Source organism: Ciconia boyciana, chromosome 7 (assembly GCF_034638445.1).
Source record: "Ciconia boyciana chromosome 7, ASM3463844v1, whole genome shotgun sequence".
Classification (NCBI taxonomy): domain Eukaryota; kingdom Metazoa; phylum Chordata; class Aves; order Ciconiiformes; family Ciconiidae; genus Ciconia; species Ciconia boyciana.
The window spans coordinates 2,760,885-2,787,596 of record NC_132940.1 but is presented as its reverse complement, the minus strand read 5'-3'; the positions used below and the strand labels follow the sequence as shown (position 1 = coordinate 2,787,596).

The window sequence follows — 26,712 nt, the reverse complement described above, 5'->3', positions numbered from 1 at the left end:
GTTTTGAGGAGACAGTATTTAATATCTCTACTTCAATTTCCTAGCTTGACCTGAAAATCAGTTTGTAAATAGTCACTAGCAGACTTCTCACTCATAAATTTTTTATCTTTTCCAACAATAATTTTATAGGTAGCATGATTAATACTTTGTAATTCCCTAGGACTTAAGAAGCCTATACCTCACAGCTTCTGCTGGAAAAGATATTTCATAGTTTTAAAATGCAAATCTTAATCTGAAATTTGAAAAAATAGCAGGTACATACTTATTTTTCAGTTACATTTCTCAAAGAATGGTGATGTACGAAAATCTTGTTTTTCTAAGAATACGAAATTTTCTTTAGATCAGATCTCACACTAATAATTTGTTGTAACAGTTTTTCCTGTTTCTTGGTTTAAGTATGAAGGCTAAGCCAATATTTTTCAGGACAGGCTGAATTTGGCACTTCTCAAATTCTCCCATGACAAATACATGAACTATTTACAAATGTCCTTCACACCTCTGGTTTCCAAAAATTCATTAAATATAATGAAAATATTGAAGGAGGAGGAACACCACCTGTTTAAAAAAATTAATTAGGGAAAAGGAAGCCCTTAAACAGAAGCTTGTCAGCTTGACAAATTTTTTAATAATACACCAAAAAGAACAAAAAGTACTTTGATTATTGTTTGCTCAGTAGTTTTTAAATTAATTTTAGAAGTAATGAAGGTCCAAGATTCTTTGTAGTCTTAACTTGCTAGCTTTAGTTTGCACTAAAGCAGTTTCTAAAAACACTATTATTATTTGGTGGGGGGGTGGTGTTCTGTAACTGGTAATCCTGCCTCTAAAATGGCACTTTAAACCTAATCAAGAATTATCATCGAGAATTAGATTTTCTTGATAAGAACTTAGTCACATATACCCAAATTAACTCAAAGTGTGTTTCCAATTTCCTTTTTAAGACTACTGTTTTTCAGGTTTGGATTCTCTTTTGCCTGTTCTTTGTGGTCGGCCTCGTATCTAGGAATGGATACAACTATTTAAATTATTCTTCGTTCATTTATAGCAACGATGACAACATTAAGAGCTAAATTTACTGTGTTGTGAATGACATTGCAAGTAACTGCGCTAAGGAGAAATGAATTTTCCAAGAGAACAACCTATTTTATCTTTTAAAGTAAGTGCTGACTATCAGAGTGAAACATTTTTACAGACAGAGGCTTCATAGAAGGGAAAATTTATTTTATAATGACTCCCAGAAATACTTTCCCTCTATCTGGATGTTGCGCTCCTTTTCTTTGTGTGACAGTCACAAGCCCTGTGCCTGCCCATCCACCATTACATGGTGCTTTGCCACAAGAGGGTGACTTCTGCCACAAGCGCAGCATCCAGGCGTTGTTTTACCTATTTGGATGCTTTGTAATTTGTTTGGTATGTTTCTGATGAAGAATAAAATTAGAACAAGATCATCTTGGGCCATCGTGCCTGCTAACCTCTGACGGAGCATTTGGGTTCGCTCGGGACCTGCTTTATTTTGTTGTCATTCTGCATTTCAGTCTCTCCGGGTGGACTTGTACCCAAGGAAGGTATTGACAGTGGGACTTTGAGGAAAGGGTACCTTCTGGGTGCGATGAGCTACCTCGTGCCACAGCGAGAGAGGGCCAGCGTCCAGGCCTTGGCCTCCTCGAGGCGCCTCTGTCATGTTGGCTCTTGGGGTGACTTCTCTCCTAACAGAGCCCCAAACTCTCCTCAAGAGTGCTCAAGTCCTTCCCTAAAAATCTGACTCGAGATACATTACTGTGGGGATGAAATTCACCCTCTGATCCCCGCTCATCCCCACACAACCCGAAGAGATTCGCAGCCTGAGGCCGTTACGGGCACTACCGAGCTCCACTCGAGTTTTCTCTGCTCCCCCCCGCTGTCCTCCTCTCCTCACAGGGGATCTGCGCCCCTTCACCGCCTTTGTGCGGCACCGGCCCGGGGTCGGGGCGTCCCTCCGGGGCTGGCGGGGAGACCGAGCCTGCTGCCCCCTCACGGGGCTCCTCGGCGGGGGCTCCGCAGCTTTCAGCCTCCCCCTGCGAGGGACAGGGTGGCGGGCGCGGCCAGTCAGCGGGGCGGGGCCGGCCGGGCCGGGGGCGGGGAGCGCGGCGGGGCCTGGCGTGGCTCCCTGCGTCCCACCGCCGGGCCGTGCCGTGCCCCGCGGCTTCCCCGCCGCCCGCCCGCCCACCGCCGCGGCTCCCCCCGCGCCGCCTCGCTCGCCCGGGCGCTCTGCAAGATGGCGGCAGCAGCCGAGCGCGGCGCGGAGCTGCCCGCGGAACCGCCGCGGGGTGCTCGGCCGCCACCGCTGGGCCCCGAGGAGGTGGCGAGGCGCCTGGCGAGCACCCGCCGGGAGCTGAGCAACAGGCGCAAGATCCTGCTGAGGAACCTGCCGGCCGAGAGCAGCAGCCAGGTACGGCCGCCGCCTCCCCTCAGCCGGCCGGCGGCGTGGCGCGCTCCCGCCGGCGCCTCAGGCGGGCCGTGCCCGGGGGGCCCGTCCCGGGGCGAGGCAGCGCCCGGAGCGGGGCCGGGTGCCGCGGGGAAGCCGCTCCCCAGGGCCGGCGTGAGGGAGGTTGCGGGGCTGCCCGGCGGCCCGCGTTTGCCCTCGTCCCCGGGGGAGTTCGGGGGCTGCAGCTTCCCTTCCTCCCCCCCGCGGCTCCGCTCGCGTTTCTTCCGACGCCTTCTTTGGCAGACGGCTTTGTTACCGCCGGTGGCTGCGGTGCCTGCGGAGACCGGCTCCAGCTTGTCCTTCCTCCGGCGGGAACTGTCGCTCTCATCCGCGGGGGGCGAGGCCGGGCTGGCAGGGCACGGCTCCGCCGCAGCCTCCCGCTGGTGCCCACAGTTACCCGCCCGCCTGTGGGAGCCGGGGCCGGGCCCCAGGGCGTGAGGGAGCAGCCCCCGTCCCGGGGCAAACCCGGGGGGCTGTGAGGGGCAGCGTGCTTTTCTGCACGCCGGCAGCAAGGTGTGCAAGTCAGCAAGGCTAACGACCGCGCTAATGGCACTTGTGTGAGTGCCGCTGAAGGGAAGCGGCGGCCGGTGCGTGGCCCGTTAGTGGTACTCGTGAGGTGGCACCTGTGTACTTGCCGTGTCCAGACAGGTAGGGCGGCTTAATGGTCCTGCAACACATCCAGTTTCTGTGTAAAAGCAAAGCTAAAAAGCTTCAAGCCTGTTTTTTTGGTGGGGTTTTGGTTTTTTTTTTTTTTTTTTTCCTGAGGTGAGCAGCACATAGCCAGTGAAAGTGGTTTTCTGCAATCTGTTGGTGGTTTAGGAAAATTCCGCTCAAATTACTGCAATTCAGAGGAGAAAATCGGTGAACTCTTAAACCTAATGCATGTGAGTCAGATTTTGAGGCGATTTAATTGCACAGTCACTTACCGGATCTTTACCAGCTCTGAATATTCAACTTGATGCACAAGTATAAAAAAATGTAATTACAGCTTTTGTTCTGAACTGCTCCTTGTGTCTCATCCCCTCTCTTTGTAAAGCACAGGCAATTTTACTACCTGCGGGTATGTGCAGCACGTGAAGACTATTATTTTCTCCATACCTCTGGTAGAAGGGGACCATTCATTTCAGCGAGAATCTTTCAGCAATCAGTGTAATTTGATCCAGAGTACAGCTTGCTGCTGCACTTCTTGATGTTTTGTTCTCACGTATGTGGTGCCTTTCCATCTGTTTGGCCGTGCTGTAGTGTGATCGTAGGTAGTTAAGAGTTTTAGAAATGACAGTTTTGCTGTGATCCTGCATGGTGATTTACACACCGAGCCTCACCTCTTATTTATGGCAACCTAATGACCTAATCCGTAGCAAACTCACAACTTGGAAGATGGTGCTAATCTTCATCATCTCTTCAAGAAGCCATCACGCGTGACTGTGTTGACAGAGAGGGCTTACTGGTGTATCACAAGATGCTTGCTGTGGATAGCCAGAACAGGATCACTCTGTCTGACACTCGAACAGTTGTATTGCTTCTGTTGCACGCAGCAGGTACTTCACAAATTCACATGCGGACTGGTTAAAAGCACATCTCACCTATATGGAAGCCATCAAGTTTGGCGTTGCTTGGTCAGGCAAAGAACGCTACAGGGCAGTATTAGTGTGAAGGTCCAATTTGGCAGCCACACAGTATTTTGGAAGTTTGCCATTTTGTTTTGATGACTTAAAAGTAGCACTTAGGTGCCTTTTTCTCCATATATAAAGTTCTAATGTTCACCTGTTACTATGGCTAGAACAGTACCACCATGTACAGATCCTGAAATACAGTTTCAGAAGATGTCATTTTAATTTTTAACATTGTTGAGCTACTGGTGTTGCCATGTACAGGCAGAATAGTTGTGCTATAGAGAGGAAGTTTCTGTCCTGGAGCAGTTTTGGAAAGAAGTAGTATGTTTGTGGTCAGGCGTGTTAAGTATACCTGCGTATTTGGCTGTCATGCATTTCCAAAAATTACCATGAAACTTAGCATTTCTTATTTCCGATTAACGCCCTTGCTAAACACTGTGCAGAGGTGTTTTGTCTGCTGTTTTCTTCTTGAAATGATTGGTTAGCCAAGTAAAATCAGATAAACTATTGCTAACCTGGCCAATTTATTCACCATGAAGAAAGAGATGAACATTGTTAAAATGCAGCAAGGTCTTCCAGAACAGGCTTTAATAAATGTAGTTATTCATCTCTAACCATTGGGATGTTGGGTTTGCTATCATTTGTTGTTATTACATGAAGAGTGAGGCCAAGATTTACTGAAATAGTTTTCAAGTGAGAAACGGCTCTTCTGCCGATATACATTGATGGAGATGTTCAGTTTTGTCAGAAGGGTCATAATTTTCAAAATGAGAACAAAACTCTTATTTTTTAACAGGTGAAATTAGTTAACAAACATTTTCCTCTGCCAGTTGCAGCTACATATTAACTTTTTTTATTTATTATTGTACTTGTAATCTTCTATTACCTTTGGAGTTCCACCTGTGTTAAACTGAATTAAAAAAAAAATTACTCTCAAGGCCACAGAAGAAATGTACCTTAGCCATGAAGTTTCTGAACCAGAAACAGAGTACCACTGGTTTGTAGTCTTAGAAACCAAACAAACAGATCTTTAAGTGTCAGAAGTGTTCAGCACTTTAGGTGCTGGGTGGCTATTGTTAAGGGGCAAAGGTTGCCCACAATTGAATCTTGGCAAGTGGGATTTCTCTCTAAATGCATTTGGCAACATCTGCGTTCCTAAAGAAATCCAGAGCCTGTTTTCAGGAGGAAGGACAGCCTGAAGAAAGTACTTTACAGTCTGGCACACCAAGTAAGTCAGCGTTCCCTTACAAGCTTTTTTCATTGAGTATCAGTATGAAACAAATCCAAAGGGGGAACAAATTAAGTCAAAATTATGCCAAGAAGATTCTTTCTGCATTGGGCTTTTTAGCTCAATCTGCAAATAAGTACTTGCAGGATTAGTATTTCTTCAGGCAATTCTCTCACTACAGCCATGGAGAAAGGTGTTTTTGTGACAGATCTGCAGTAAACGTTTTTATTAGCACCTTCACTGTTCTTGAAAGCAAAGTCTCCGTTTACTGTTTAGTTGCCAAGTCAATCGATTTTTGTACTGGCCTGTCGCAGTGGAGTCTTCCAGATTTGCCAGTTAGTTCCCCGTACTCATCCTCGACTGATTCTGCCAGCACAGTACCTGAACTGTGCAAGTTATCAAACATGTGGTGTGATAATGACCTACAAATGGACATACACTGTTGCTATGACTCTCTAAATCTTGAGATGAAGCACCACTGATATCTCTGCAGCTATATTTTTATTACTTTTTAGATTGCTGAACCTGTAAAATTAGATAGAAATGCACTTGTTAGTGCTCTGACTGATGCCTGTCAGTTGGGTCAGTGTTGTGAGTAAAACAGCTTACCAGATCAACTCCTGTCTTGACTAATGTGTTTTCCCTCCTTCCCTCAATCCGATGTTTTTCTATCATTGTAGCTATATGCGAACTATATTAAAACTCTGCTCAGTATTTTGTTCTACTTAGGGGGCAAGATTGTCCCGTTGGTGTTGGTCTTCTTTTTGAAAAAATGTCAGATAGCGGATCTGTTCTTGTTAGCATTAATATCCTCTGACGCAATGTTGTGGTAAGGCTGATGTTTGTATCAAGAATCTTTGCAAAGAGACTTAAAGGTAAGCTTGGTTGTAGTTGGTTGTTTTATTCTGGTCAGTGCTTGGCAATGAATTAGCAATCTCTTGTGCGATGGATGTCTTGTGGATGTCTTGTGCGATTGCCTTGTTGTGCGTGCATCTCCCTGAACCGTCATCTCTGATGAACCGACTAATGCATTCCAATAGCAAGGAACACAATCGCGTACGATGCTGAAAGTGCAGCGTTCAAAGGCATGCATTGCAAATTGAAGGTCCTTGTAACTACCATAAAACTGCTCTGAGTGCTCTGGGAGGCAGGACAACTGCTCTGGGCAGACGGAGGGAAGGAAACGATAACTTCTTCTCCCCTTTACTGGTAAAGAGATGCCAAGAACTTCACGATGACCAGAGTGTAAGTAAAACTGTACCTTACTAAACGGGAAGTTTTATTTTGCTAGACTATTGTATGGCAAGTCAGCTTCTGTTTGTTTTGGTTTTTGTAATTACCCCAATGGATTAGAAGAATTGTTTTTGATTTCTCCCAAGTCATTGTTTTTTCACTGTTAGTGGTTCCTTATTTATGTCTGATTAAGTTCCATAGGAGCAGTAGCTCATAAATGTGACGTATCACTGTCTGGTGTCCTGGCATACCAGTTCAGATCCCATGGAATTGCTGTTAGAAAGACTAGACCTTGGGCCGTCTTTCTTGCTAATCATTACTGAGATTTGTAGCAAAATCTCCAGTCTTCACTGCTAAGATTAGCTGACCAACGAGGGCTGTTCACTTTTTGATTCCCCTCTTTGCAGCTAAGGAGCCAGTGCTGCGGAAGATGCACTTGCTTTCAACCAGGTTTTTTCTGTGCTTCATTATCTTTAAATGCCACCATATTATGTTCACATTTCTGGTTTTCTCCTTTAACATCTGAAGCTAGAAAATAAATCTTATAGAGGGGATGTTCTACTTTAATGTAGGACATGAAGTAAAGTAGGGCTGATTAATTATTTTAATACCCTGTAGTTCTTCTTTGGCATGGCAGAATCTAAAGAAAGATGAAACATTTAAGTGTTGATAAGAAACTGGTGCAGTCCACCCAGGATGGGGATTTATTTTGTGTTTTGGGACTTGATGTACCCATCCAGTTTTTTTCACCCATGTCTATTCCTGATCAAAAGACAAACTAATACTTAGCATGGTGCTATTTCTGGTGGGGTTGGGTTGTTTTATTCTTTCCTTCTTCTTTCCCCCAGGATTAGCCACAATTTTTCCTTGTTCCTTTTTGATCGAAAGCCTTTAATGAACTGTGATGATTTGAGGAAGTAATCTCTCCCGATCTGTTGTATGCCAGACGTTTAAGTAGAAGGGGTCTTTGTGTTTTAGTTAGTCCTCCGTCACACTGACTGAACATGAAAGGCATGCTTGCTGGATAGTGAGTAGCTCTCATGTCTTAGGATGTATATGCTTCTTGATTTTCTTTATTGCTTTTATTTTGCTTTGTGCTCTTGCTCTCTCATGTTACCTCTTCTATGTCTTTTTCATCTTTCATTTAGCTTGCATACTGCCCAGTATACCCAGGATGATGAAATTAATTTCCAGTCCCATAGTATTCCTCTTATCAAGACACTAATATGTCTCTGGAAGATCAGAGAAATATGTTTTTCATTCCATGTCCATCATAAGTTTATTGAAAAACTGTTGTTCTTCTGTCTTAACGTTTTCTTATATTACTTTAGTAAAGATCTTTGGAGGGTATGATCTTACAAACAAAAAGGTTTGCCCCAAAGGCAGTTTATGGCCTAGAATTACAGGCTTGACTTTATTTTGGGTTTCATAGTTTGTGACTGTTCGTGGAAGTGAAGGGGGAATGTGCTGAGCAAAAGCTTTAGGGCACACCTCAGTGCTCTCTGTTCCTGGATGCCTGGGCAGGTAGACATCTGCTACACATCTTAGACATGATCCCACAGCCATTGCTCACCTAAGAACTTTCTTTAATGCAACATTGAAAAAAAACTTGAAAATTTGTCAAAGAAGAGAACGTACTATATGATATGGTGAACCCAATCTTTGTCTGAAATTTTGCTTGTTAGGAGCAAGGGAGGATTCATCTGGCAGTCGATGCCCAGTTGGTGAAAATTTGAGGACCTCCTACCTCTGTGGAGGAGATGTTTAAAATTGCACTTTGCATCAGTCCTTGTGCTTTGTTATCTAACCCTCTTGTGGTGCTATGTACTCCACTTCTTACTCTCCGATGGAGCCTCTGGGATTTTCCCACCAGTAACAGATTATCATTTTAAGGTGTGTTGCTGTTCTCTTGCTTACTACCTTTTTTTTTCTTCTTTTTTTTTTTTTTAATATCTGCAGTGAAATCCATGTGTCATGTCACAGACTCAAAGATTTAGTGGTCTAAAATTTGAATTAAATGAACACCCCATTATATAATTTGTAAATGTAAAACTTTTTCCTGAGAAGTCCTCCTCTTTCCTGCTCAGCCTGCACAAATGAAAACAAAGTCTTTTTTAGTTATGAGATGATTTAAAACTTCTTGGTTAGCCAAACATGTTATTTGGTTCAACTACTTAAAACATAATTGATTCCTGTTTCAAGAATATGCGTGTGAAGTGTAGGCCTTCAGCTACTTACTGAGAGCCAAGTTATAGACCAGGCTTGTACAGTGTTTATATTGGAAACACCGCTAAAGCTTACTGTAGAAATCTGGCCAGGCACCATTATAATTGTTAAATATTTTTGTTGCCAGAATAACAGAATTCAGTATTACATCTAGAGAGAGAAAAATATTTGGGTTTAGGGTGCTGTAGGCTTTATATACCTGGTATATTGTTCCAGGTCATTACTGAGTATTTCTTGCATATTTCTTTTCTTGCACTATGAGATCCTGGGTATGAAAAGCTGATTTTATTAGAAATAATACATTGAGCTTTACTAATTTGATAAATAGGGCAAATGTGCCTGTTAATGACTCCTTTTCTTGTTTGCGTTTAAAACAATGCAGGTAATAAAGCATAAAGACAGATCCTCTCTAAGGAAGGCATTCTTTCCATTTGAGAGATGCACATTTCAAATTGATAGTATGTGGTAAGAACTCATGTTGCTGGTTTTTCTACCCAAGACAAGACAGGACAGGCCAAGAACTGAAGTATTTCAAGACCGCATTTCTTATAGTAGTAAATAATACATTTTTAAAAGTATATTCAGCCTGTATTTACTAGTGGTTTCTCTTAAACTCCCTTTAATATATTTGTTTTTGCTTTTTCTGCTAATTTTAAAGTATGAACTGTTTATTTTCTAGTTAGGATTTTAATTGTTACTGATGATAAGATTAACTAGCTTTCAAAGTCTGCTTTTAAGAACTTTGAAGGTTTAAGGGACTGTATAGTAGCTAAGCGTTATTGGTTACATTTCTGTTCCAAGATGTTTAGTTAGAGCCGCTGGCATGGCCCACATGTTTATGCAACTGCTGTTACTCTGAGCAAGCTCTCTCCTCTCCATTTCTGCGGTATGTATCATCCTTGTTTTGACCAGGGACACATCCGCTGGGAGCTGCCTGGCGGGGACTTTGCTCAGGTACAAACACACCTTCGTGCCCAAGAGCTGGTGCTGAATTTTACGTCTATGAGTTGATCTATGAGTCATTACGAACTATGAGTCGATCCTAGAGTGCAATAATTAAGGGCCAAGATACACACCACTATAAATAGTGTTTGTGTTGGAAACTTCATGGGATTCATCACTGCGGTATGGCTGCCAGATAGCTTTATAACTGCTTACAATTTTTGTTGTCAAAATATTATAATATACCCTGACGTTCAGTACATGACACTCATGGCAGCTAGACCTTCCGCATGTTAGTGGATGTTGCCATTTTGTTTAGACTTAATATGATGCAGTTAAATGATGATTATTGTGGTAATTGTCAGTCACTTTTTTTTAGACTAGTAGATTCATTTGTTTATAAAAGAGGAAAAAATCCTTCAGGTGAAGCAGTTTTGTAAACATTATGTGGAAAAAATACTAATAGTGGCCAGGCTTGGTTGACAGACAGTTTGTATGTGGATATTGTGAGCGTGGGCAAAGTGGTGGCAGCTGGGGGTGGACACCACTGCTCCTGTGTGGTACCACCGCTGAGTTTATTACTACTGCTTTGTTAAACCTCCTGTGATAAATGGTGAGCGCGTGCGTTGCCTTTCTCTGTGGCTGCCCAGTAGAAGGCAGTGCCATGGTAAGGCTAACCTGGGGAGGGCGAAAGGTTTTCCTGCTGCAGAGCATGGGTAGGGGCTGTCGGCTTCTCTGTGGGTCTGTGCGGTGGTGGCGGTAGGTCCTGACACGGGGAGAGGGCTGGCGTAGCTGGGCTGGGGGTGCGGAGGCCAGGCTCCCCGCGTGCATGAGCCAGCAGGCTGCCGGGAGGTCGGGAATGGGGAACAAACTGCGGCTGTTTGTTTCTGCTGTGCGCAGGGAAACAGCCCTCTGCTTACATTCCTTGCAAGTTAATAGGTTTGCACCAGAGAATATACCTGACTTGGATGACCCGTTTCTCCTCCCGGAGTAAACACTCCTTCCTGGCCCAAATACCGGGTCACTGCTTACACCAAAGGGGCCAGCTACGTTCGGTGCTGTTGGTGCACTGTGTTTGGTGGTGCGCAACTGAACTTGGTTAGGAACAGCAGGTAAAGTGATCTTATTGCTTCCCGTGACAGTTCTGTTCTGAGCTGTTGGGAATAGAAACTGTTAACAACATTAAAATGGTAGTAGTGTTTGTTCTTTTCTAACAGACCTATTTGTTGAAAGATGTTAAAAGTAAAGTTTAGAGAAGTGACCGAGTTCAAAAGCTGGCTTAGTACTTCTGGAAATATTATGAAGAATCTTAGTCTAATGTACACAGATATGTAAATATCTCTTTACTTAGAAGGAGTGTACGTTTGCTTAAGAGTTGGCATGGTGTGTTTTATTTTTGTAAATTGTCACAAATGGTCTTTATGTGAAAAATACTACACAAACTCAGTTCCACAGGTAAAGGGCTCAGCCCTGCCATGGGGGCCACGAGAGCACAAGAACAAGCACCTTCAAACAAACCTGTCAGTGTTTGAAACAACCTGTGGAAATCGGTGTTAAAATCTTTACAAAAATTACTTTGCTTAAATTAGGTTTTAATTTTAAATCTTCCTTATGTTCTCATCATTTTTTACATGAGACCTCATGATTATCCCACGAAGATATGTTCACTACAGGCTATTTTCCCTCCCAACTAAAGTTTCCGTTACTGGGAAGTCATGTGGAATCATCTGATTCACAGATGATTTTGAAAAGAGTGTTCAGAGCTGTTTGAAATAATATTTCCTGCTACTTAGTCATGATATAAAACTTTCAGTGTTACTCTTGTGAAATAATGTATTAAATAAAAAAGGTAAATATGTCCCCCTTTTTCTAAGTGGGACAGAAATAACGTCTTTAGGGTCTTCAGTGCCACAATACAGCTGAGCTGTACAAAACTGTACAGGAAGTGTCTTCTCAGTGACCTACTGTCTAATTCTCGTTAGAGAGATGTCCGCAATCAAATTGCCTACCTGACTTGAATCTTTGAATTGTGTGTGGTGTATTTTGCTTTTCAGAAACCACATCCTTATAACATCGGATTACAGGATGACTGGTAGCTTGAAAAACGCTGCCATATTTTATTAATGTGGTAATTGACAGCTGTTAACTAGTGAAACTAGAGATTGGTGCTCGCTTGACTAAAAGGTAGGCACCTGATACCAGTCATGGAGAACCCAATTAACCTTTAGGCTATATATATTGAATTAGCAAACTGGCAAGTAGACTGGGCTGCTGGAAATTGTCTGCAATTAAACTTTACGACAAAGTTGGCTGACTATTTTGCGTACCCAAATGGTCTTTTGCTATTGTGTATGGGATTTATCCAACTAAAAGAATACATATGTCCAGGTTACGACATAGGGTTTCTTCTTGGGGATGATTAATGTTCATCTCTGCATTCTCGCCACTGAACTGATAATCATTCGTGTTTTTTGTGGGGCATGTGCATATACCTTGCTCTTGCTGGGGTATAGCTATAGCAAACTGGTACATGCCTTACACTTGCTCCTATCCCACCCCTCCCACACCCCTGCTCTCTCCCTGTTAATTAGTGGGAGCAAATAATGCTCTTGGGATTGATTCTTCGTTGAGCATCTGTGCACTAATTGATAGAGGATACTTTCCAGGAGGTATTCTGGGCACAATTATCTGCTGGTTGAAAGAATGTTTATTACTAAAAGAGTGAAAATCTGTTAAAGTGAACTTAAACAGTTATAGGAAACTAAAGCAACTGTTGCATTTTATGACAGTGTTGCCTGCCCTCAGTAAACTGCATGATGTGATGTTGCTGGTATTTCTTGTCTGTGTGGTATTTTAACTATGCTAGCTGTACTTCGGAGAAATTGGGGGGGGTTTGCTATTTAATGAACTGTGATGTTATTCATCTTTATCAAAAGACAGTCAACAGGACACCCTGTTGTGCTTATGTGATTTGATATAATGAAAAGTAAATTAATCAAATTCAGTAAGCCAATTTTTTTATATGAGATAAAAACATTGCTGCAGTAGTATAACCAGCTCTTTTAAAAACAAATATTTGATAGTGTTTCTATGGTGAATTTTCTGTTTATTGGAAAAGCTTTTGTTTTGTTTTTAAATGAAGATGAATTTATACACTTATTTGGTCTGGTGAATTATTTATCTGATGTTACTTGTACTTTTCTCTTTCAGGAGATCCATGACTTATTTAAAGATTATGAAATCAAGTATTGTTATGTGGACAGAAATAAAAGAACAGGTAAGAACTTAAAGTCATCCAGTGTCACACGTTTCAATTCTGTGATGAAACTAGTGAGGAACATCATATTCTGTGTATGAAGTCATCAACTTCTCTGCTGTCACAGAGCTTGATTGTCCCTCAGTGCCTTTTTTGGCTGCATAGTTTGTCACCTTCTACTGAAGCCAATGGAGAGTTGGAAACGTTACTGATGTCAGACAAAAGTACATTGGTCCACTATGGTATCTCTCAGGCGTATTCCCTTAGCGTGTGTCTCTTTGGGACAAAGCTAACCTCAACTGCCTGATTTCCTTTGAAAAACTAGTCCTGAGGCCTCTCTTAGGACAAACCACATGTGCCTATGGCATGATCAGAGGAAAAAGTACCTAGCTCCAGATGCATTTGTGTCAGGTAATATAAGCCAGAAGCAATTTATTAAAGCAATACTGAAGTCTTTGAAGGAAATGTTGTCCTGAATTAAATCCTGAATTATTTAAGTCTGATCCTCCATTTACAAATTGTCTGACATGGGGATTCATGGATTTTTAGCGCTTGTGAGGTACAGAAATGGACAAATATTTCTCTTCATGTTCCTGTCCTTCCAAATCGCCATAGATCCCACAGGCTGGGCTATCTCCTGAGGCAACCTTGGTTTCCAGGACAAAATCTTAATGCAGTAGCTGTGATAGATTTCTGTCAGAATTTCATGAGGATAATAGTGTTTCTTGGCACCTGCTTCTAAGGAGCAAAAATTTCTGCTTTAATGTCCCATTATCTTACAAATTTGATTTCTGAATATGGAATAAGACCAGTTTGAGTGTGAGGTACTATAGACCGCTGTCACACAACAGACTGAACGTCTGTGTTCGGTGTGAAGGGAAATATTTGGTAAGAGTAAGAGAGTGATGAATTTTTTCATTTAATATAGATGCTGTCATATATAACAAGCTTTCTACTGTGAATGTATTTCTGTTGTTTTTGGAGTGTATACGTATGTGTGTCTTTGTGTATACATAGATATATAGTACTTAGCCTATTCATGTGAATTTTTGTGTGTTTTAAAGCATGCCTCTGCAAATTTTCGTGACTGGAATACACTGTAGGTGGTTTATTTTGTCTTGGCTTCTCATTTGGATAGAGTAATTCCTTTATCTCCAGATTGATGAAGGCTATAAAACTGTGATCAGAGGCCTAATGTCAAAGAATCTCTACAATCAACAAAGTACTCATGCCTCTCAGCTCTTCACACTCATGTTCTCTATAGTGCAGATAATTTTTTTTATGTTAGTAGTTTTGCTGTGTGGCTGGCTGTATGATCGGGACAGGGTAGAGATCCAATGGGCATTGCAGTGCTGCCGTTGTCCAGGGCTGTGGGCATCTTGACTTGCCTCTGGGACCTAGATGGGGTAGAGATACCGTGAGTGGTCACGTTCTCCCTTTGCCCATGATTTTGGGCACATTCTGGTTGGCTGTAGGATGCTGAAAGGTTACAGATACGTTGGATATTGCGCAGGTCTGCTTGCCCACGATTGCGCATTCCTTCCACCTGCTTGGCGGACCATGGCATGTTAGAGAGGTGGTTGGTGTTGCAGCGTTTCCTTTATCCGTGGCTGTGGGCACCTTTGAGATGCCTTTGGGACCTGGATGGGGAAAAGAGATAGGGTGTGGTGAAGTTCTGCTATTGCCCGTGATTTTGGGCACCTTCTGGCTGGGTGTATGATCGTGACGGGGCACAGATACGGTGGATGTTGTAGAGATCCCCTTGCCCATGGCTCCGTGTTCCTTCCAGCTGCTTGTGGGGCCATGGTATGTTACAGAGGTGGTTGATGTTGCGTCGCACCCATTCTCCACGGGTGTTGGTACCATTGAGTTGCCTGTGGGACCTGGATGGGGTAGAGATACAGTGACTGGTGCGGCTCTCCCTTTGCCCTTGATTTTGGGCACCGTCCGCCTGGCTGTATGATCATGATGGGGTACAGATACGGTTGGTATTGCGGAGGTGTCCTTGTCCAGGCCTGCGCATTTGTTGTACCTGCTTGTGGGACCATGGCATGTTATAGAGGTGGTTGGTGTTGTGGCGTTTCCTTTGTCTGTGGCTGTGGGCACCTTTGAGCTGCCTGTGGGACCTGGATGGGGTAGAGATAGAGGGTGTGGTGAATTTCTGCCATTGACCGTGATTTTGGTTACCTTCTGGCTGGCTGTATGAACGTGACGGGGCACAGATACAGTGGGTATTGCAGAGGTCTCCTTGTCCAGGCCTGCGCGTTCCTTGTAGCTGCTTGTGGGACCATGGCATGTTAGAGAGGTGGTTGGTGTTGCGTCATTTCCTTTGTCGACGGTGATGGGCAGCATTAAGGTGCCTGTGGGATCTGCATGGGGTACAGATGCAGTGAGTGGTGCGGTTCTCCTTTGCTCTCGATTTTGGGCACCTTCTGGCTGGCTGTATGGTTGTGACAGGGCACAGATACGGCGGGTGTTGTGGAGTTCCCCTTTTCCATGGCTCCATGTTCCTTGTAGCTGCTTGTGAGGCCATCGTATGTTACAGAAGTGGTTGGTGTTGCGGCATTTTGTTTGTCCATGGCGTTGGGCACTTTTTGAGGTGCCTGTAGAACCTGGATGCGGTACAGATAGAGTGGATGTTGCAGCCTTTCATTTGCCCAGATCTGTGGGCACCTACTGGCTGGCTGCATGATCATGACGGGGCATATATATGGTGGATATTGCAGAATTCCCCTTCTGCAAGTTTGCGTGTTGCTTCCAGGTGTTTGTGGGACCATGGCATGTTACAGAGGTGGTTGTTGTTGCGGCGTTTCTGTTCTCTGCAGCTGTGGGCACCTTTGAGCTGCCTGTTGGACCTGGATGGGGTAGAGATACAGTGAGTGGTGTGCTGTCCCTTTGCCTGTGATTTTGGGCACCTTCTGGCTGGCTGTATGATTGTGATTGGGCACAGATACGGTGGGTATTGCAGAGGTCTCCTTGTCCAGGCCTGCGCGTTCCTTGTAGCTGCTTGTGGGACCATGGCATGTTACAGAGGTGGTTGGTGTTGCGGCATTTCCTTTGTCGACGGCGATGGGCACCATTGAGATGCGTGTGGGACCTGCATGGGGTACAGATGCAGTGAGTGGTGCGGTTCTCCCTTTGCCAACAATTTTGGGCACCTTCTGGCTGGCTGTATGATTGTGACAGAGCACAGATACGGTGGATGTTGTGGAGATCCCCTTTTCAATGGCTCCATGTTCCTTCTGGCTGCCTGTGGGACCATGGCATGTTAGAGAGATGGTTGGTGTTGCGGCATTTCCTTTGTCCGTGGCTGTGGGCACCTTTGAGCTTCTGCCTGTGGGACGTGGATGGGGTAGAGATAGAGGGTGTGGTGAAGTTCTGCCGTTGCCCGTGGTTTTGGGCACCTACTGGGTGGCTGTATGATCGTGATGGGGCACAGATACGGTGGATATTGCAGAGGTCTCCTTGTCCATAGCTTAGTGTTCCTTGTAGCTGCTTGTGGGACCATGGCATGGTACAGAGGTGGTTGGTGTTGCGTCATTTCCTTTGTCCACGGCGATGGGCACCAGAGAGGTGCCTTGGGACCTGCATGGGGTACAGATGCAGTGAGTGGTGCGGTTCTCCTTTGCCCTCGATTTTGGGCAACTTCTGGCTGGCTGTAGGGTTGTGACAGAGCACAGATACAGTGGTTGTTGTGGAGATCCCCTTTTCAATGGCTCCATGTTCCTTCTAGCTGCTTGTGGAACCGTGGCATGTTAGAGAGGTGGTTGGTGTTGCGGCATTTTCTTTGTCCGTGGCTGTGGGCACCTTTGAGCTTCTGCCTGTGGGACGTGGATGGGGTAGAGATAGAGAGTGTGGTGAAGTTCTGCCATTGCCCGTGGTTTTGGTCACCGTCTGGCTGGCTGTATGATCATGACGGGGCATAGATACGGTGGATATTGCAGAAGTCCCCTTCTGCAAGTTTGCGCGTTCCTTCCAGCTGTTTGTGGGACGATTGCATGTTAGAGGTGGATGGTGTTGCAGCATTTCCTTTCTCCGCAGCTGTGGGCACCTTTGAGCTGCCTGTTGGACCTGGATGGGGTAGAGATACAGTGAGTAGTGCGGCTGTCCCTTTGCCTGTGATTTTGGGCACCTTCTGGCTGGCTGTATGATCATGACGGGGTACAGATACGGTGGGTATTGCAGAGGTCTCCTTGTCCAGGCCTGCACGTTCCTTGTAGCTGCTTGTGGGACCATGGCATGTTACAGAGGTGGTTGGTGTTGTGGCATTTCCTTTCTCCGTGGCTGTGGGCAACTTTGATCTGCTGCCTGTGAGATCTGGATGGGGTAGAGATACACGGTGTGGTGAAGTTCTGCCATTGCCCGTGATTTTGGTTACCTTCTGGCTGGCTGTATGATCGTGATGGGGCACAGATACGGTGGGTATTGCAGAGGTCTCCTTGTCCATATCTTAGCGTTCCTTGTAGCTGCTTGTGGGATCGTGGCATGTTACAGAGGTGGTTGGTGTTGCGTCATTTCATTTGTCCACGGCGATGGGCACCAGAGAGGTGCCTTGGGACCTGCATGGGGTACAGATGCAGTGAGTGGTGCGGTTCTCCTTTGCCCTCGATTTTGGGCACCTTCTGTCTGGCTGTAGGGTTGTGACAGAGCACAGATACGGTGGTTGTTGTGGAGATCCGCTTTTCAATGGCTCTATGTTCCTTCTAGCTGCTTGTGGAACCATGGCATGTTAGAGAGGTGGTTGGTGTTGCGGCATTTCCTTTGTCCGTGGCTGTGGGCACCTTTGAGCTTCTGCCTGTGGGACGTGGATGGGGTAGAGATAGAGGGTGTGGTGAAGTTCTGCCATTGCCCGTGGTTTTGGGCACCTACTGGCTGGCTGTATGATCGTGACGGGGCACAGATGCAGTGTATGTTGTAGAGATCTCTTTGCCCATGGCTCCGTGTTCCTTGTAGGTGCTTGTGGGATCGTGGCACGGTACAGAGGTGGTTGGTGTTGCGTCGCACCCATTCTCCACGGGTGTTGGTACCATTGAGTTGCCTGTGGGACCTGGATGGGGTAGAGGTAGAGTGAGTGTTGCGGGTCTCCGTTTGCCCTCGATTTTGGGCACCTTCTGGCTGGCTGTATGATCGTGATGGGGTACAGATACGGTTGGTATTGCGGAGCTGTCCTTGTCCAGGCCTGCGCGTTCCTTGTAGCTGCTTGTGGGACCATGGCATGGTACAGAGGTGGTTGGTGTTGTGGCGTTTCCTTTGTCCGTGGCTGTGGGCACCTTTGAGCTTCTGCCTGTGGGACGGGGATGGGGTGGAGATACAGGGTGTGGTGAAGTTCTGCCATTGCCCGTGGTTTTGGGCACCTACTGGCTGGCTGTATGATCGTGACGAGGCCCAGATACGGTGGATGTTGTAGAGATCTCCTTGCCCCTGGCTCCGTGTTCCTTGTAGGTGCTTGTGGGATCGTGGCATGTTACAGAGGTGGTTGATGTTGCGTCACACCCATTGTCCACAGGTGTTGGTACCATTGAGTTGCCTGTGGGACCTGGATGGGGTAGAGATAGAGTGAGTGGTGCGGCTCTCCCTTTGCCCTCGATTTTGGTTACCTTCTGGCTGGCTGTATGATTGTGATGGGGCACAGATACGGTGGGTATTGCAGAGGTCTCCTTGTCCAGGCCTGCGCGTTCCTTGTAGCTGCTTATGGGACCATGGCATGGTACAGAGGTGGTTGGTGTTGCGTCATTTCCTTTGTCCATGGCGATGGGCACCAGAGAGGTGCGTGTGGGACCTGCATGGGGTACAGATGCAGTGAGTGGTGCGGTTCTCCCTTTGCCAACAATTTTGGGCACCTTCTGGCTGGCTGTAGGGTTGTGACAGAGCACAGATACAGTGGTTGTTGTGGAGATCCCCTTTTCAATGGCTCCATGTTCCTTCTAGCTGCTTGTGGAACCGTGGCATGTTAGAGAGGTGGTTGGTGTTGCGGCATTTCCTTTGTCCGTGGCTGTGGGCACCTTTGAGCTTCTGCCTGTGGGACGTGGATGGGGTAGAGATAGAGGGTGTGGTGAAGTTCTGCCATTGCCCGTGGTTTTGGTCACCGTCTGGCTGGCTGTATGATCATGACGGGGCATAGATACGGTGGATATTGCAGAAGTCCCCTTCTGCAAGTTTGCGCGTTCCTTCCAGCTGTTTGTGGGACGATTGCATGTTAGAGGTGGATGGTGTTCCGGCATTTCCTTTCTCCGCAGCTGTGGGCAACTTTGAGCTGCCTGTTGGACCTGGATGGGGTAGAGATACAGTGAGTAGTGCAGGTGTCCCTTTGCCTGTGATTTTGGGCACCTTCTGGCTGGCTGTATGATCATGACGGGGTACAGATACGGTGGGTATTGCAGAGGTCTCCTTGTCCAGGCCTGCGCGTTCCTTGCAGCTGCTTGTGGGACCATGGCATGTTACAGAGGTGGTTGGTGTTGCGGCATTTCCTTTCTCCGTGGCTGTGGGCAACTTTGATCTGCTGCCTGTGAGACCTGGATGGGGTAGAGATACACGGTGTGGTGAAGTTCTGCCATTGCCCGTGATTTTGGTTACCTTCTGGCTGGCTGTATGATCGTGATGGGGCACAGATACGGTGGGTATTGCAGAGGTCTCCTTGTCCATAGCTTAGCGTTCCTTGTAGCTGCTTGTGGGATCGTGGCATATTAGAGAGGTGGTTGGTGTTGCGGCATTTCCTTTGTCCGTGGCTGTGGGCACCTTTGAGCTTCTGCCTGTGGGACGTGGATGGGGTAGAGATAGAGGGTGTGGTGAAGTTCTGCCATTGCCCGTGGTTTTGGGCACCTACTGGCTGGCTGTATGATCGTGACGGGGCACAGATGCAGTGTATGTTGTAGAGATCTCTTTGCCCATGGCTCCGTGTTCCTTGTAGGTGCTTGTGGGATCGTGGCACGGTACAGAGGTGGTTGGTATTGCGTCGCACCCATTCTCCACGGGTGTTGGTACCATTGAGTTGCCTGTGGGACCTGGATGGGGTAGAGGTAGAGTGAGTGTTGTGGGTCTCCGTTTGCCCTCGATTTTGGGCACCTTCTGGCTGGCTGTATGATCGTGATGGGGTACAGATACGGTTGGTATTGCGGAGATGTCCTTGTCCAGGGTTGCGCGTTCCTTGTAGCTGCTTGTGGGACCATGGCATGGTACAGAGGTGGTTGGTGTTGCAGCATTTCTGTTGTCCATGGAGTTGGGCACCTTTGAGGTGCCTGTAGAACGTGGATGGAGTACAGATAGAGTGGATGTTGCAGCCTTTGCCCTTTCATTTGCCCAGATCTGTGGGCACCTTTTCCTGGCTGTATGATCGTGACGGGGCACAGATACGGCGGGTGTTGTAGAGACCCCCTTGTCCATGACTCTACATTCCTTCTAGGTGCTCGTGGGACCATGAGATGTCACAGATGTGGTTGGTTTTGCGGCGCTTCTGTTGTCCACGTTTCTGGGCACCTTTGACCTGCTGCCTATGGCACCTGGATGGGGTACAGATGCAGTGGGTGTTGCAGCCTTTCATTTGCCCAGACTTTTGGGCACGTTGTTGCTGGCCGTATGATCGTGGCAGGGTAGAGATATGGTGGGTATTGCGGAGCTTGTAAGTTTTTTCTCACCTCTCTCTTCGTCTGGCAGTCTGGAGCCGTGCATCCCTTTTTATATCCAGCTGGGTCCATCTGGCTGTGACATGGCCATGAGATCCCCAGGGTTTGCTCCGGGATCTTGTTTGGGACCCAGCCCTCGGCTACCAAGGGGACAAGGTTGTGGAGCTCCCTTTGCCCATGGCTTTGGGACGCTCTCTGCAAGACCAGGATGAGTCAGAAGTCAGGGCTGTCTTATCTGTCCTGTAGAGCACCGAGAGCTCTCCGTCCGAGTGACGAGGGGGGAGACAACAGGAGCATGCTGTCACGTGGTTGTGCTCATGTCCAGGCTGCGGCTGATGAAGGCAGGAGAAGCAACAACCACAGGAGCCACTTGTCTGTGGCCATGAGCATCCCTGGCCTCCTTACCCAGAGCAATGCCAGTCCCATGCCAAGGCTGTCTATCATATGAATCACAGCCAGCCAGGAGACACCTGTCCTGTACCAACCCTGTCACATACGCCACTGTGACATGGACCACTGCCAACGTTCTGCCCACTGTGACATGGCCATTACATCACCAGGGCTTGTGCCCACCCCTCGTCTACCCAGAGGAGAGGGTTGTGGAGCTCCCTTTGCCCATGGCTTTGGGAAGCTCCTTGGTTCTACCCAGGATGGGGTAGAGGCCAGGACTGTCTTACCTGTCCTGTAGAGCACTGACAGCTCTCCGTCCGAGTGACGAGGTGAGAGAGGACAGGAGCTGTGGTCTGGTTGTGTCCCTTTCCAGGAGTCTGGCTGCAATTCTCAGGAGAAGCAACAAAAGGGAAGTCACCCTCCACGGCTGTGGGCAGCCCCAGCCCCCTTGCCTCCTCTCCGTGCCTGCTCCTCTCAGCCCTTGCTCGCCTGCCTCCTCATCTGCCAGTCTGGGCTGGCACAGCCCTTTTTTTACCCATCTGGGGCCAACCATGTCACCGACCTCTTTGTGACATAGACCACCACGAGCTGTCTGCCCACTGTGATGTGGCCATGACATCCCCAGGGCTGGTGCCTGGAGCTGGTGCTGCATCCACGTGATACTGCTTTTCCAGCAGTCAAACGAGAAGACACAATTAAATGAAGAATAAAATGAAATAGAAAACAAGAATTGGTAGTGCTGGGGAAGGAAATGAGGTAGCTGTAGGATCAATGTAAAGAGGAGCAGCTCAGCAAAGGTTGAAAGAGAATCAAAAGCAGCAGTTCCTACCCTCTGCCCTGTTTTAAAGATTTGGGCGGCACTTGCTGCTGAGATCTGTGGGTTTGAAGGGTATTCTGGAAGAAAGATGCTGGTTGAGTTTTCTGAAGGTGACCTTTCACACCTTTGGCACTGAAGACGCGTCCCAGTGGTTAACCCTGCATGCCCGAGCGGCTGGCTGTGCCAAGGGTATCTCTGCGTGAAGTGCAAGACTTGCGTCTGTCTTTCACTGAAATGAACCAAAAGTGTTGCGGAGGTGAGATTGTCCATGGCTGCGTGTTCCTTCCAGCTGCCTGTGGGACCACGACATGTTACAGAGGTGTTTGGTGTTGCGGCGCTCCCTTTGTCCGTGGCTGTGGGCACCTTTGAGCTGCCTGTGGGACCTGGATGGGGTAGAGATACAGGGTGTGGTGAAGTTCTGCCATTGCCCATGGTTTTGGGCACCTACTTGGCTGGCTGTGTGATCGTGACGGGGCTCAGGTACAGTGGGTGTTCTGGAGATCCCCTTGTCCACGGCTGCACGTTCCTTCCAGCTGCTTGTGGGACCATGGCACGGTACAGAGGTGGTTGGTGTTGCGTCGCACCCATTGTCCATGGGTGTTGGTACCATTGAGTTGCCTGTGGGACCTGGATGGGGTAGAGATACAGTGAGTGGTGCGGTTCTCCCATTACCCACGATTTTGGGCACCTTCTGGCTGGCTGTATGATCGTGATGGGGTACAGATACAGTGGGTGTTTTGGAGGTCCCCTTGTCCAGGGCTGCGTGTTCCTTCTAGCTGCTTGTGGGACCATGGCATGTTACATAGGTGGTTGGTGTTGCAGCATTTCCTTTGTCCGCGGCTGTGGGCACCTTTTAGGTACCTGTGGGATGTGGATGGGGTACAGATACAGTGGGTGGTGCAGCCTTTCATTTGCCCAGATCTGTGGGCACCTTCTGGCTGGCTGTATGATCGTGAAGGGATAGAGATATGGTGGGTGTTGTGTAGCCTCTAAGTCTTTGCTCACCTGCCTCCTCATCTGCCAGTCTGGGCTGGCACAGCCCTTTTTTTACCCATCTGGGGCCAACCATGTCACCGACCCCTTTGTGACATAGACCACCACGAGCTGTCTGCCCACTGTGATGTGGCCATGACATCCCCAGGGCTGGTGCCTGGAGCTGGTGCTGCATCCACGTGATACTGCTTTTCCAGCAGTCAAACGAGAAGACACAATTAAATGAAGAATAAAATGAAATGGGAAACAAGAATTGGTAGTGCTGGGGAAGGAAATGAGGTAGCTGTAGGATCAATGTAAAGAGGAGCAGCTCAGCAAAGGTTGAAAGAGAATCAAAAGCAGCAGTTCCTACCCTCTGCCCTGTTTTAAAGGTTTGGGCGGCACTTGCTGCTGAGATCTGTGGGTTTGAAGGGTATTCTGGAAGAAAGATGGTGGTTGAGTTTTCTGAAGGTGACCTTTCACACCTTTGGCACCGAAGACACATCCCAATGGTTAACCCTGCATGCCCGAGCGGCTGGCTGTGCCAAGGGTATCTCTGCGTGAAGTGCAAGACTTGCGTCTGTCTTTCTCTGATATGAACTAAAGTTTTTGCTTGGGAGTGCCCTGTCCTGTGCACTTCAGTTGGTCACTGGAAGAAAACACATGAATTAGCTGCCATCTGCTTGGTTAACTGCAGACTATTACGTCCTCTTTAATTCACAGGGTACGAGGTAAGAGGTGCCATGTGAACCACAGGAGTTTCCCTCTGAACATGAGGAAACACTTTTTCACTGTGAGGGTTACCTAGCACTGTTACAGGTTACCCAGAGAGGTTGTGGATTCTCCATCCTCGGAGATATTAAGAACCCGTCTGGGCATGGTCCTGCGCAACCAGTTCTGGGTGGCCCTGCTTTTTCAGGGGGTTGGACAAGGTGACCTCCAGAGGTCCCTGCCACCTCCACCCAGTCTGTGATTCTGTTATTGTGTGAAGTGCTTTACAGACTCAAACCCTAAAAAAGATCCAGTAACCCTGACATGAGAATTTATGGATGCTGTCTTCAAAGAAAGTCGGTAGAATCAGTATGTGTTGACTTCAGTAAAAAATTTAATTGCTTTTTGTTTCCCAAATGTAAAATTTTGTTGTGTTACAAGTAGTGAGGTTGAGTGTAGCTGTGTTTCTGTAGTCGCTCTTTGAGTTAATTACTCATGACATCCAGTTGATAATGTCAAATTTTAAAACACATATATTACAGCATATCTCTGTATCTATTGTATCTTCACGGTAAATCCCAAACTCTTGTCTTTCCTGTGACTTACGCTGGTGGGTTTTGGGGGCAGGGAGAGGTATAGTAATTACCTCTGTAGCTGGACAGAAGCTGTGGTAGGTGATGGTACTTGTTTTGGTCTCTTACAGCGTTCGTTACTCTGTTAAATGGAGAGCAGGCTCAAAACGCAATTCGGAAATTTCACCAGTATTCTCTACGGGGAAAAGAAATATCTGTGCAACTCCAACCAACAGATGCTTTGCTGTGCATTACTAATTTGCCCATTTCATTTACGTTAGAAGAGTTTGAAGAACTTGTGCGTGCGTATGGCAATGTTGAGAGGTGTTTTTTGGTCTATAACGAAGTTACTGGCCATTCAAAGGGCTATGGCTTTGTGGAATATATGAAGAAGGACTCTGCTGCAAAGGCGAGACTGGAACTTCTGGGGAAGCAGTTAGACGAGAGCACTCTCTTTGCACAGTGGATGGATGTGAACCAGCTGACGACAAATCTTATTCACTCCAAGTGCCTTTGTGTAGATAAATTGCAAAAAGACTACGCTGATTCAAAAGAACTGATCCAAGCTTTCTCACTAAAATATAAACCTGTTTTCTGCCAGGTATGTTGAATTTGAATCTTTTGGAAGAATCATGGTCATGACTTAAGTAGCTCTGTATTTGCATCTTCACTGCTTGCTGTCTTACCCTTTTATTTTTCATTGAAGTAGCGAATGGTTATGCATCTGCATTGTGATACATGATGTGGTACAGATGCTTTATTGGTATGGGTTTGCAGTGATTGGTCGATGTCATCTGGGAATTCTGCAGGAGACCACTCCTGTGAAGTGCCAATAAAATGTTTATAAGACATCCCTTCCGCATGTATTTTATTGAAAATAATTTTAGAAATATTTTAGAGAGCTTTTAAAGTAAACGTTGATGATGGTTTTATTGCTCAGTAAAGAAAGCCAGAGTGTACGAATACCACAAGTGCAACAGTTTAGCTGATGGAGAATATATCTATATATGTGTATATAATTAATATATTTAAGAAACCTCTGCAAACTTCTAATGTGTTTTTTCCCTAACTGGAGAAGATGTAGGCTTGGGATCTCATAGTTGACTGGGCTTGCCAGTGATAGAAGTGGTACATCTTTTGGAAAGCTTGCAGGTACAGAAGAGGTAGATCCTTACTAGCCTTTACAAGTGTAAAGGTTTCCTTCTCATCATCATGGCTTGTGAGATACTAGACCGCAAATAAAACGTTGTTTGTAGAAGTGGTGCAGGCCAGTGTATCATAAACAGGCAGTAGAAAGAAAGCTTGCTTTATAGTCACACAGTTGGGTATGATTTCAGTTGTTTGTTTGGTTTTTTTTCTTTTTTCTTGTGTATCTTGGAAGGCTGCTCAGGGATTAGTTTCAGGGATTCTCAGTGTCTAAGACCGGAAGGTCCATCAGACTGTCTAGTCTGACCACCTGCAGGCCATCACATTTTCCCTAGTACTCTTTTCGAGCCGCAGTGATTCGTAGTTGGCTAAAGCACATCCTTATACTTGTTTGATCCAAATACACCAGGAGATGCCTAAATTGGAAGTAACTCTTTCCAGAAACTGCCCATCCCTTGTTATTTTGCACTTGTGTCTGTTTTCTCAGTTGAATGTATCTGGCTTCAGCTTCACCTCACTGATGACTAGATTGAGGAGTCTTTGCTCCCCACTATTTGCTTCCTGTAAGAAGGTGTTAAATGCTGTAGTCAAGTCACTTGCTCAATCTTTGTTTAATTAGCTAAACAGCTTGATCTTTGAAAGTCTTTTACTTCGGGGCATTTTTCCAGCTGTCAGATAATCTGGCTCCCCCAACAATTTTTCAACATACTTTTAAACTTCTGAAGTTCAAAGAATAACAGGCTTCTTTGATAAAGATGGTTTTCACTAACAGTATTCTACTGTGCACTTAAAAATTGACTTTTACCTTCTTAAATCATAACGTGAGTCACACCTGATGTAGGTGAGGAGGGTCTGCTTGTGTATGCATTCTATCAGTAAATGGCACTAAACACGTTTCTATAAAATACAGGAATTAAACAGTATGCTTTTGAATTAGGAAATAGGCACCCAGTCAAAAATATATACAAGAAAGCATTCTTGGCACATTCTTGTATTATCTATCACTTGTATAAACACAGTGTAGTAGACTAATAGGCAGATCATAGAAGTATGATAATAGAACAAAAATAGGTTTACTTATGATAACTTAGGATTTATTCTCAGTGATTCTCAGAGAATAAACGTGTGATTTATTCTCAGTCATGCCTCATGTTTCCACTGGGCATCCAACAGGTACTGACTGGTAAGGGAGGCTCTGCCTCGAGAGGTGGCGGGGAGAGGCAGTGGAGGTGCTGGTTTGCAGACGTAACGGGTGAGTGATGGAGGTGAACCCCATGGGCTAACGGGGGAATCGGCCCTCCAGAGAGGGAAGATATGAGGGTGGAAGTAGGTAAACGAGTAGTTCAGATTTGATAGATGAAAAAGGGAAGACGGTGGATGAATTCTCATCACAATAGTGCTAATTAATTATGGTTTTATGAGTGAGATGACCTAAAAATTAAGGACAAAGAAAGGAGAAGCAGGAGGACCCAAGAAAGTGTGGAAAAAGCAAGGAGGGGGGTATGACATGATGGGTAGAGACATAA

At 46.2% G+C, this 26,712-nt stretch overlaps 1 protein-coding gene across 8 annotated transcripts in view; it reads left to right on the top strand.

Moving 5' to 3' along the window:
* The first annotated feature begins 2,120 nt into the window (after positions 1-2,120).
* The window catches only part of RAVER2 (ribonucleoprotein, PTB binding 2), a 45,535-nt gene continuing 20,943 nt past the window's right edge, over positions 2,121-26,712 (top strand). For all 8 annotated transcript variants that reach the window (XM_072866516.1, XM_072866517.1, XM_072866519.1 and 5 more), the window contains exons 1-3: positions 2,121-2,425; positions 12,914-12,980; positions 24,172-24,641. In XM_072866516.1, coding sequence (XP_072722617.1) covers positions 2,252-2,425; positions 12,914-12,980; positions 24,172-24,641 — 711 coding nt within the window. In that variant the 5' untranslated portion in view covers positions 2,121-2,251. The remainder of the gene's footprint in view (positions 2,426-12,913; positions 12,981-24,171; positions 24,642-26,712) is intronic.